This window comes from Lytechinus variegatus, chromosome 12 (assembly GCF_018143015.1).
Source record: "Lytechinus variegatus isolate NC3 chromosome 12, Lvar_3.0, whole genome shotgun sequence".
Taxonomy (NCBI): domain Eukaryota; kingdom Metazoa; phylum Echinodermata; class Echinoidea; order Temnopleuroida; family Toxopneustidae; genus Lytechinus; species Lytechinus variegatus.
This window is the reverse complement of record NC_054751.1, coordinates 30,058,858-30,071,705: the sequence shown is the minus strand read 5'-3', so window position 1 is coordinate 30,071,705 and position 12,848 is coordinate 30,058,858. Positions and strand designations below refer to the sequence as shown.

The following is a 12,848-nucleotide window of genomic DNA, read 5'->3' as shown; positions in this document are numbered from 1 at the left end:
ATTTTACAAAGTTCTTGGCGTAAATCAATGTTGCATTTGTATTTTGGTCTGCATAAAAAACCTTGCATTTTCACATTTTACATTCGGTTAGGTGAAGGCAAGATAACATAATCCGGGGGAAGGAGAGGGGGGGGGGTGGCTTGGCAGAATTGAACATATAGGTGTACAGTACAATCCGTTGATTTAACTATTAAACTCTGTACATGTACCATCAGGGCAAATTATTTCATTCTTAAATAAAATTGAAACCAAATGAAATCCAGTCAAAGAATATTATTATGTGGGCTAATATTATGGATATTCAGATTCTCCTCCTTTGTAAAATCTTGTGTTAGCGAACTCCACAGAAAGCTTTATGAATAATATTAATAATATAGTGATTTTATAAAGCGCAAACAACACCGTTCAATAACGCTCATGGTACAGCCCCTTTATATTTTGTGTCTCCCAGGAGGTCTCGCCAGGCAAGGAGGTAGAAAAGAGATGGTCTGACTGAATAAAAAAGTGTATGGGTGATTCAGGACATTATTGATAGAGCTATTCACAAACGTCATTGGCCCTTGATTTTGCATTTGTTGTTAGCAACCACAATTTTGCTGAGGAAGCAATACAGGCATGGGTGTCTGTTAATGAACTTCTTTTGGAGAATGCATGATATCAATAGATTTTTCATGAATAAAATTGCAATAAAGTGGGGGTAATTGTGACCATTTTGATATTTGATTATAGAGCACATTTCTTTCTCCTTTTGAAATATGGTATCACGCCCATGCCTATTCTCTTTGTACATGTATCAGGGTCTCAGTTTTAAGAGGAGGGAGAGTGATCACTCGCTACCGCTCGCCTTGATCCATTTCAGGTAGAGCGATTTATCACTCGCCTCGGCTAATTGGGTTTTTTTTGTGACATAAAATGATAAATGTAGAAATGCATAAAAACTAGAAATCAAGCTATGATCATATAATCTCTATTCTGACACCACTTGACCTCAATGTGGTGTCAGTCAATGATCGAACTGTTAGAGCCAACCTTGAAAACCTCATTCTCAGTCAAGGTTTTATAAATAACACACAATTACTTTTAAAGGACAAGTCCACCCCAACAAAAACTTGATTTGAAAAAAAAAGAGAAAAATTCAACAAGCACAACACTGAAAATTTCATCAAAATCTGATGTAAAATAAGAAAGTTATGGCATTTTAAAATTTTGTTTATTTTCAACAAAACAGTTATATGAACGAGCCAATTACATCCAAATGAGAGAGTTGATGACATCACTCACTCACCATTTCTTTTGTATTTTATTATATGAAATATGAAATATTTTATTTTCTCGTCATTGTCATGTAAAATGAAGTTTCATTCCTCCCTAAACACGTGGAATTCCATTATTTTAACATTTTGTGCTTCAGGCAAGGAGGTCCTAATTGTCAAATTCGTAAAAATTGAAATATTGTATAATTCAAACAATAAAAAACAAAAGAAATAGTAAGTGAGTGACATCATCGACTCTCTCATTTTGATGTAACTGCCTCGTTCATATAACTATTTTGTTTAAAATAAGCGAAAGTTGAAATGTCATAACTTTCTTATTTTACATGCGATTTTGATGAAATTTTCAGTATTGTGATTGTCTGATTTTTCTCTATTGATTCAAATCAACATTTTTCTGAGGTGGACTTGACCTTTAAGCAATATAAACACATTTAAAATGAGATACATAGTATTGCATACATGTATATTCATGGCATCTGATTTTATGTCTCCTTTGGTTGTGGGTTGTAACTTACATGTAGTTTACATTCTTCCATTCACTTCGTAATCGAACAAAAAAAATCACCCCTTTGTATATCAAAGAAGAGCTTTTTGCAGTGCTCCTCTAAAAAGTTTTTAGGAGAGCTCTTGATTGCTACCCTCATAATTATAAAACTGAGTCCCTGTTTGTGTACTGTTTAGCACTGAACCCGGGGGGGGGGGGGCACTTTAATTGAAGAGTGGATACCAGGCGCTACCATGGGGTATTTTCCATATTCTGAAAATGCTTGATTTTGCATAAATTGTCAGCAACCATGGTCGTGTAAGCAATTGAAAGCAATTTAGGCATGGGATTTCTGTTTATGAATTCCTTTTGGAGAATGTTTTATCAAAGCATTTTATGATATTAAAGACATTACAAAAAAGTGTAGTAATTGTGACCATTTTCATTATTAATTATTCAGTTTTTGTACATCTTGTTGAATAGAGCACCTTTCTTTCCGGGGGAGGGGGGGAGGAACACTAAAATTATTTTTTGATGGGGGTGTGCCTCACGAAACTCTGAAATGGGGGTCTTAGGAACTGACTACAAGGGTAAAATAAGGTCTCCGGAATGGGATTGCGGCATTGTAGCGCTCTGCAACTGAGATGTCTCGGAACAGGGGGTCTTGCGAGCGGGGCTGGGCAGCTTCTGAACTGAATTTCTGTCATTCGGAGTATCTAGAGAACTGAAAATTAGGTTGGAAAAAGGGGGTCATCATCAGAGCGGCGTCCCTGTACCACCAATGTATGTGAGTGCCCCCGGGCTTTCTTTTGCCTTTTAAAGTTTGTTATCACACCCATGCCTATTCTCTTTGTATGCTGTTAAACACTGAACCCCAGGGGGCCACAACCAGTGGGCATGCAACCATGGGGTTTTGAAAAGCACCCTAAACAAGTATTTCCCATATATTCCGAAAATGCTTTGTTTTGCGTAAATGTGTTGTTAGCAACCACGGTCGTGGTGTGGAAGCAAGTCGGGCATTGGATTTCTGTTTACCCTACCCCTAATAAATATTGGAAACAAAATGGTATCCTAATCTACGGGTATTCCCTAATTCCCTAATTTGATCCCCTAGACAAGTACAGCGATATTTTAATTGTTATGTCAAGGATGTAGGCTTTATCTTTTACATTGGGTTTACCTCCCACCTCGCTCAAATCGGACCTAAACACATTTGTTTGGGAAAAAGTACATGCTTTATCACTATCTTTGCAAATTGAACCATAAACTCTTAGTATTCCTAGCGAAATATGCACCCTTTTCTTCAATTATAGTGCTTTTGACACCCTTATTACATAACCAATCTTGAAAAGAGATCCTTTTGATGTATTTCTCTAGTCGCATCTGGGGAGCATTTCATGAATGTTGTCAGCGCTGACAAGTTGTCTTTCTCCGACAGTTACCATAGTAACAGTCAGAGGCTAGTGCCTCACAGTCAGTCAAAACCAAGGATTTCACTGAAATCGACAGTACCGGGGCACTGCTGACAACTTTCATGAAACACCCATGGAAGTGCTCCCCCCCCCCCACTGAACATCCAAGGAGGTTTTATTTGGAGAAACGGGCAACCTCAAAGGAGATGATTTATTCATTCTTGCTCTTCTCTTCCTCAATGCCTTTTAGATTAAGCAAGTTCATAGTTCCTTTCTGCGCATGATCAAAAAGATTCTAAGCATGATCAGAGGAAGGTCATGTGTACTAAAGTGACATGGTGGTTTAAAATATAATGAGAAAAGCACCAACTTTGATGTCTTGATTAATATTCATATATTCTTTTGAAAAGTGGTAACATGTACATCCACAAAAAAACAACAATGCGTCAACGACTGGTATTTCACAGTTGGCCCAGTACATTGGGCAACATGCTATGACATGCATTCAAAGTAGGAATGCAACAAATTTATATTTCATAAAGTGTTCACTGGTGTGCTATTCTAGTCACCTTGTCTATTCAACTTCATCATCCTGCTATGTAAGGCAAGCTTATGTAATATCTTGCTTTGAAATCTGCCTATCATAATGAAAGAAATGAAAGGTCATTTGACCAAAATTGTCCATGAAGTAACTACGAACTGGTCTATTGAATGCTTCTCTATTCAGAAACCTGTAGTGTAGACTAAATCAATATTCCATTTGATCTTGAGAAAACACCAGCTGCTTCCCTGTATTAAAGGGAAAAAAGTGAGCTGAATGTTAAACAGAATTTTTTTCAGAATTATGTGAATCATGTACAATAATAGCGTGCATTATGATGCAGCCATTATGAATGCAGGAAAGACAACTATTCTTGCAGCATAAAGACGCCCCAGGGAGAGAGGCCCGAAGGAGAGAGTGAGTGAGGGGGGGGGGGGCACTGCTAATACAAGTTCAAGTTTATTTTATTGAATTCAAGCCCAAACATAAAGGATTACAATCAAAATAAAATTTACAAATTATCGAACAAAAGTTACAGTGACGAATTGACATTTCTAACAATAAAAAGAGTCTCAAATTAAACAGAATGAAAACATAAGGAAAAACATACCAAAACAAATCAAAAGCAAAGAAAAAAAACTATATGCTCTCAGAAACTGTTTCACTTGACTATCTGTCAATTTACAGTTCATAATTATTCTTATTAAAACAATACAATTATCAGGTTCTAATTCGTCGTTCTAATTTATCAACTGCAAAATTATCATGATTTTGTAAAAATATCTGTTTTTGCTTTAATTCGAGGCCATATTATTGATATACTTGGATTGGAAATCATACATACAGTTTTCAACATCATTGTATTTAATAAAATCTGGTATTACGTCTTTTATCTTGTCAATCAAATTGGTGCAGGGATTATCTAGATTTCTGCATTTGGTATTAAAGTGATATTCATCTTCAACATCAAGATGACAAAGAGGGCAGAGCCTATTCTACTGGAATCTATGTGTATCTCCTTTGTTTGATCATTAATTTATTATCGCTTATTCTGAGTTTGATGAAGGTTGTAATTTCCTTTTTATAATATCCAAGAGTAAATAATTTTCCGATTTATTAATTATATTTTCATTTACTGTATACTTTGAGTTTCTTGTTGTATTCATTGCTATTTTGGTCATGACTATCTTTCCTATATTTTATATACTAGTATCTCTCTCCATTTTTCTTATGATATATAATTGCATTGATTTTATTATATTTAATGATATTGATTGTATTGATTTGACTTGTCATGTATGTTAATTTATATTTAAATTAATTTCAAATATGTATTTTTTTCCAATATTGAATTTTGTTCATGCTATTGTTCATTCAAATTGAATCAATCTATCTTGTACTTATTTGTATCATTTTGAAGAATGAAAATAAATTTGAATTGAATTGAAAAAATTTAATTTCTAGACATTTTTAATACTGAGAGTGTATTCTGATTTTCCTATGTACATATTTGAATCCTGCTATATCAAAACATCTATCCATTTTTTTTGTGAGAGTTGTTTTAATTTTAACTGGTATTTATCTTTAACTTTCACCATTCACACCTGTCTTTCAAATGCAGTTCCGGTGCTGTGACAGCCCTGTGCATCAGTGGGTATACAGGCAGCCAGGCAACGACTCTCCCAACCAGAGTCAGCGATAATATTCTAGATTTTGTGAGATACCTGAACAACACCCTTGAGGTGGGTTCTATAACCTTCTATGTGAACTTGATTTATGATTGTAAGAACACATTTAATATCATTAATTAGTTTGCATTTAGTTCTACCTTCTAACTTTATGCATTATTTTGATTGATGTACTTTAAATTTGACTATGCAGGGTGCTACATAACTTTTTAGTAGCACTTGCCCAGTTGGGCAAGTAAATTTTTAAATAGTTGGAATATACTAGCTCCAAAATCAATTTCACTTGTCCGAAAAATCCTTGAAAAAAAGTTTTACCTCTTTAAAACACAGTATTGCAGTTTTACAAACCATTTAACTTCTTTTCTCTAGAGCATTTGACATGACCTGATGTATCTTGTTATTGCATGTCTTTTTCTAAAGTGATATTTTATTGCCCGCCATGACCAAAATTAGGGTAGATATATAAAAAATATTGACCCTAATTTTGGTCATTCTAGTCCTGTGAGATATTTTACTTGCCCAATTCGGGCAAGTAGTTTTGGCCATTACTTCAAAACACTTGCCCTACTCTAACTTTTACTTGCCCCGGGCAATCAGGCAAGTGCTTATGTAGCACCCTGGACTATGTATTGTTTTGATTTTGTTGTGCTATGTGAACGGAAAATGAATAAATCTAAATCATTAATCTGATGTCTGCCAATTAATTTTAGTATTTACATTTGAGCTGTATGGGTGGGGAGTGGGCCGCTCTTAACGGGCGCTATTAAAGCATTCAAGGAATTTCTTACTACCGGGTCCCCATTTATTACACCTGTGTGGAGAGTGGCAAATGTGGATAAACGTTTTGCGATAGGGCATGGGCACTGCTAGTTGATTCACACCCTTGATCTTGCGGTTCAAAATCCGGAGACTTACCCACTAAGCCACAACACCTCTACAATTAGGATTCTCCATATGTAGTGTTGTATGGATGACAACATTAAAGTTTTGTAAAGTTTGCATGGCTTTGCTCACTGCACCAGAAGTGTCTGACGAGTCTACCAAATTATCAAATAAAAACGAGTGTATGTGGTCAACATAGCAAGTTTGAAATTAATATTTTAATTTGCATCTCACAGTGAAATCAGGGGTGTGAGAGTTCAGATTTTTAGCTGATATTTCAGGTTTTGTTTTGTTTTGATTTTCAGCTTAATTTCAGCATATTTTGCCTTTCCTCAGTAAAACACGTATGGTAGCTCTTTCTATTTCAGACCTTTGCAACACTCTTCAGCTTTTTTTTCAGATCTTTTTATTTGTGACCACTCACATCCCTGTGTGAAATATTATCCTGCCTTTCTCTTATTGTAGGAAATTGATTTTGTAATGACTGATCAACTATCGTTTACACTGGATCAAGTCAGGACCGATCTGAATGGTAAGTGTGGAATGATAACATTCATATATTACATACCAGGGCCCTGTCCTTCAAAGAGTTGCAATTGATCCGATCGATCACAACTATGGACGGCCAGCAATGTCAACATCTATTATGCATGTTTGTTAAAAATATTTTCTAGCTATGATGTATATTCATGCATTCATCGTTCGCTTGAAAGTTCACCATGCTTCTCTTTGTTTACAAAGGACATCATGCACATTTCCTATAGAAAAAATTATGACATTGATGGATTTCCATAGAGGTACGATTAATTGGATCGATTGTAACTCTTTGTAAGAAGGGGCCCAGGGCCCTGTTGTACAAAGAGTTACGATTGATCCGATCAATCCCAAGTATATGGAAATCCAGCAATGTCACAATTTTTTCTTTTGGAAATTTGCTCAATGTCCTTTGGAAACAAAGAGAAATATACTGAATTGTCAAGTGTGGGTTTGCTGGTAAACCTCTGTTGTCAAAATTTCCAAAAGTTAAGTACAGCTTAAAAAAAAAGTTTTGTTTAGAGTTATGTGAATTGTGGCTACCCAATACATTGTCTGAGAACAGGATCTAGGCTAGATGTTGTTCAACTTTATATGTCATGAATTGCATGTACAATGTTGCTTTTTAACTTGTTGGTTTATAAACTATGAATACAAAGTATATAAAAACTATAAAATACAAAAACTTTCAAGTGATTATGTACTATTAAATACATGTAATTTCCACAGTGCTAATTAAAAGTAACCTTTTTAAACATTATGGACCAAAAAAAGAAAGATACTTTATAATTCAATTGGGTAATTGAAATGATTAATATCTAATAGAAACATGATGTTTAGAACTTTATTATTTTATTGCACTCTCCATGATTTATGATAAATGAAGTACTCGATGTAATGCCTTATGGAAATTATTTTTGAATTAATCAAAGTCTTGTTTCTATAGTCAGAAACTATATTAGTTTTTATCTTGGACAAAGTGCACTCCAAAAAAAGGAAAAAAAAATACCGATTGGTCTCCATTCACTATGGGTGATTTCAAGGTCAGTGTTGACTTTTTGTGGTTACGGTGTTAGGTCAATTTTTACTCGATTATAATGCCAAAAATAAAATAAAGATAGTCCTGAAAATTCATTCACTATTTGTTGAGGTGTTAATAATGTGATCTCTTCTTGATCAGTCTTACAAACTATGAATAAGTTTTGGAGCCAGCGGAAGCAATCCAAATTTCAACACCAACACCAAGGCCAACACCGGACTTGAAGTCACCCTATGTCTACTACCCATTTGTTCTCATTGCAGATGGTTGCATCTCATTTTGTCCACAACCAGTTTGTCCAATAACCTTTTGGTCTAATTCCCAAATAGGCTTTACCCATTTCATCTAATATTGACTTGGTCTATTAAACTGCATTAAGGGCCTTTTCACACGTGAATCTTGAACCATCATTGTAATCATGATTTTGATTGTAATCTTGGCTGTGATAGTTTGGTTTCACACGTATGCTATAAAGTCTTTGTCATTAGCCTTTATATTTTTCTCTGGAATCATCATTCAAATTACAATTTTTTTTTACTGAGTGAAAGGGCGGTATTAAAGTTCAGTTGTTTTTATGAACCAAACTTAACAATGAATTCTGGGACCTAGCATTGACTAGAAAAATGGGCAATTATTCATCCCCGGTGTATGTATTTGGGAGGGTAAAGGAATGATCTGTCTTTAAGTTTGAATAACATACCAAAGTTTCTCTATGGTAAGTAACTCAGATATTGGTACTTTGGTTGTGCTCTATCTTCAAAGATACGTTACGTTTTTTCTTGTAATTCAGATCTTGGTACTTTTGTGTGCTCCATCCGTAGAAATTATATTCTTTTTTTTTTTTTCATGTTACTCAGATATTGGTACTTTAGTCGGTGTTCCTGTTCGGGAGAGTCTCCGAACAAATGTAGGCCCAGCTATCGATGCAGTCATCGACATGGAGGAGAGTAAGTACATATGATGACCATCTTGATTTAGTATTTAAAAAGGAGAGCAGTCAAATCACAATAATTTTTTCTGAGTCAGTTTACAAATAGTGAATAAGCATGAACGTGGTGGTGCGAGATTTCGCATTATAAGGTGAAAGAAAGATGCTCTATTCTAGTACAAGGCATTGGCAGAGTTGAAAAGAGTGTCTCTTTCTTTCACTGAATGCGAAAAGTCGTACCATTGCACGAAAAAGAATATTCGCTATTTGTGTTGTACGTTGCCACAGAAGTTGGCAAAAATGCGAGCAATAATTGATTTTTCCTTCGTAAACTATGAAAATATAGAAAATTTTGGACGCGAAAGGAAAATCCCTCAAACTTACTTCTGATCTGCAGCAGCAATGCACATTCACCCGGTAAGCCCTACGCGTATTGCACCTGCATTTTATGTTAAGCACATATAATGCTTTGAATCATATCTTTATAGTGACGTCACCTTTCCCTGACCCTTGCAATGGTACATTATGGATGGTACTGTGCAACAGTACAAATGTTTGACATTCAGCCTGCCATTTGTTCACCGTAGAAGTTGTGCAATACCCAACAAACTGATTCAGTGAAGCTGTTCAGAAGATAGCTTTAGTTAGCATTCTTAGACACCCTTGGTGAACTGTATTGATCCTTTGTGGAAAGGCTCTTGGCTCAGGTAGTTGGGTCAAACTTTTTTGTTTGGTCCAAATTTGCCAAGGCAGCCCTATAGAAATCTGACAAGGCAGGCTGTACATTCCCCGCAAAATTCATTAAATGCTAAATTTTAGTTTAGGGTGAATATTGCTTCCAGGAATGATACTGTTCAGAGTCTCGTCTGAAGTGGTTCGTCCATAGCGCAAAGGAACCCAGAAAAAACACACGGTAAGGTGGTCTTGTAAACTGGTTCAGAAGTTTGTTAAAGGACATTGAAACCCTAGAAACCGGATACACAGAAAAGAGAAAAATCAAAGAAACAGATAAATGAAAGTTGGAGCAAAGTTTGGATGAATAATAAGAAAGTTAGAGCATATGAATGTGAGATCACTCATGCTATGTCCTTGTAGATGCTCGTAAAGAGATTAATCTGATTGGTAGAGCTCAAATTAAACAAATTTCAAATTTTAGGTCACTTTTTTTTTTCAATCATTTTGTTAAAAAGCAGGGTGAGATATAGTATATACACATGTTTAAATTTGTTTTTTTTTTCATTTGCAAGAGCAGAGCACATTTTAGCTTGCATTCAGCTTGAGCGTCGCGATGAGCGAGTGCGCTACGCTTTTCATCATGAATACACTTTTGGGGGCAAAATACACTCTTTTTTCACAGAATACAATTTTTCATTTCCAGAGGTTGGCAGGTCTGGTGTAGATGCTACCATTTCCAACGTAACAAAGATCTGTGATGTCACATATAAACAACCTCCCCATTGCTTAATTTACTTCTCTTTTAAATACTATTCTATCACAAGATCGGGAATGGTAATATGAGATGCAATGCATGTTTCACAACATTATATCATGTATGCATTGTTTAACGATCATTGGAATGAGGGATAAAAGATATGTTTGGGGGTATATTTGTGCAACTTTGACATCACAGACCTTGTTTGTATTGCCATTGTGAGGATCTCCAGAAGTTGTGTTCTCGACTTTCAAATGCTTATGAAAGGTCAAGTCCAGCTCAGAAAAATGTTGATTTGAATCAATAGAGAAAAATCAGACAAGCACAATGCTGAAAATTTCATAAAAATCGGATGTAAAATAAGAAAGTTAAGACATTTCAAAGTTCCGCTTATTTTCAACGAAATAGTTATACGAACGAGCCAGTTACATCCAAATGAGAGAGTCGATGATGTCACTCACTATTTCTTTTGTTTTTTATTGTTTTAATTATACAATATTTCAATTTTTACGAATTTGACGATTAGGACCTCCTTGCCTGAAGCACAAAGTGTTAAAATAATGGAATTCACGTGTTCGGGGAGGAATGAAACTTTATTTCACATGACATGACGAGAAAATAAAAATATTTCATATTTCATATAATAAAATACAAAAGAAATAGTGAGTGAGTGATGTCATCAACTCTCTCATTTGGATGTAACTGGCACGTTCATATAACTATTTTGTTGAAAATAAACGAAACTTTAAAATGCTATAACTTTCTTATTTTACATCCGATTTTGATGAGATTTTCAGTGTTAGGCTTGTTGAATTTTTCTCTTTTTATTGAAATCAAGTTTTTGTTGGGGTTGACTTGTCCTTTAAACTGTCTAATATTGTTTGTCAAATTTTACCCCAAATTTTGTTCTGCTTTCACACAAGCTTGTTCCATGGGTTTTATTTTCCTTTATAAAAGATCCTTTACTAGGTCACCCATAGCGTTCTATGTCAGGTTGGTTGAACCGATTTCCACCTAATTGACGCACCGTTTCAGGAAATTGTCTGTGAATAGGATATCCTTGTGATGTAATCTGATTGACAACAAGGACATGAGTTATGATGTATTGTTTGTGAAAAGAGAAAGGGATGAACATTAGAGCAAACATTCGGTGCCAGCCTGCTTTCATGTCAAAGAAGTACATACAGTGTATTGGTGATTTTAATTGGATATTAAACAGACAAGGCATTGGTTTCTCAGGGCCTGTAATATATTATAAAAGGTTAAGCCCCCATCACACTTTTTCTGAATCAAGCAGAATTGGTCGGAATGAAAGGACTATTGTTTGATCACCAGTTGGTCATTTAAATCTACTTCGAACACCGATCGAAATCACCCCTCGAATGTTTTGAACATGACCAAAACCTTTGGGACGGCCAAAAGAAATGACAAAAATATTTCGCATGTACTCAGAATGCACTCAGAATATTTAGAATGCGCCGAGAATGTCCAAGAATGTAGCACGAATTATCAATCTGACTCCATTGCGGTTCATTTTGACTAGTGTATGATGATTCACCTGGTCAATTTACTGAATTTCAACTCCAGTTTTGTAAATAAATAAGTTGCTCTCAAAAATTTCTAGATTTTTTAAATGTTTGTTTTGTTCCAGCTTCTGCTTGATTACTGCTGATTCCGAATAAGTGTGATGGGGGCTTTAGCAAGAACTCGTAGAGCTAATTTCTGTTATTGATCATACTTGAGCCTCACATTGGGGCAAGAAGTTATTTTATGTAAACTCCTGATGTTATTGGACAATGACCTGGGGCCCGTTGCAGAAAGAGTTGCAATCAATCGCAACTCAAAAAATCTTGCGCAACTTGATTTTCAACCAATCAACAGCGCGCATTTTTGACTTGCAATTGATTTTTTGACTTGCGTTTAAACGCAACTCTTTCTGTAACGGGCCCCAGTACAGGTAAAGTATTGCAGATTTTGAGATTATCAGGGGCCTGTTTCATAAAACAACAAGTTTTCATTAACGGTTAAAAGCTGCTGAAATCTGCCAATCTTACTGGCTAATAGTAACTGTAATGTAGAAACTGCTCATTTGTTAATTATAACAAGTCTTTATGTAGTATGACCCTGAAGGCAGTTTGTCAAACAACAAGGATCACCATAATTATTTTATAAAACAAATGATGCAAAAAGCATTTTGTTTGGGCTCATACATGGAAGTACCGATACTCCGTACCCAGGATTTTCCAAAAAGGGAGAGGGGGGGAAATTCGTCCGCCAAAAAAAGAAGGTCTTCAACCGCAAATAAGAACATTTCGCACCAGAAAAAAATTGACAATTGAGTATGGGTAGATCTTTGACTAGTCAAAGGAAAAAAGCACCTTTTTATATACAAGTAGGTATTATCTTGTGAATCTCATAACTGCTAACAATGAACCTGACTGTGGTATTGTTTGTGATGAGGATTTTATTGATTCTTTTCTCTCCTTTTTTCAATGAACTTCCTCTGTCTACTGGAGACTGTATTGATTTTTTTTACAGGTAAAGAAGATAGATAATCTCCCAGTAAATGGCTTTGAAAGCAAATGCATTAAAAAAAAATCAGAAAATTACAAACTACCGGACAAAGGGCATTCA

The 12,848-nt window shown here is 35.3% G+C and overlaps 1 protein-coding gene across 2 annotated transcripts in view; it reads left to right on the top strand.

The window, feature by feature from the left end:
- Positions 1-12,848, top strand: part of LOC121424990 (prominin-1-like) — a 58,618-nt gene that overhangs the window by 23,017 nt on the left and 22,753 nt on the right. For both annotated transcript variants that reach the window (XM_041620903.1, XM_041620902.1), the window contains exons 5-7: positions 5,333-5,453; positions 6,747-6,813; positions 8,712-8,801. In XM_041620903.1, the coding sequence (XP_041476837.1) occupies positions 5,333-5,453; positions 6,747-6,813; positions 8,712-8,801 (278 nt within the window). The remainder of the gene's footprint in view (positions 1-5,332; positions 5,454-6,746; positions 6,814-8,711; positions 8,802-12,848) is intronic.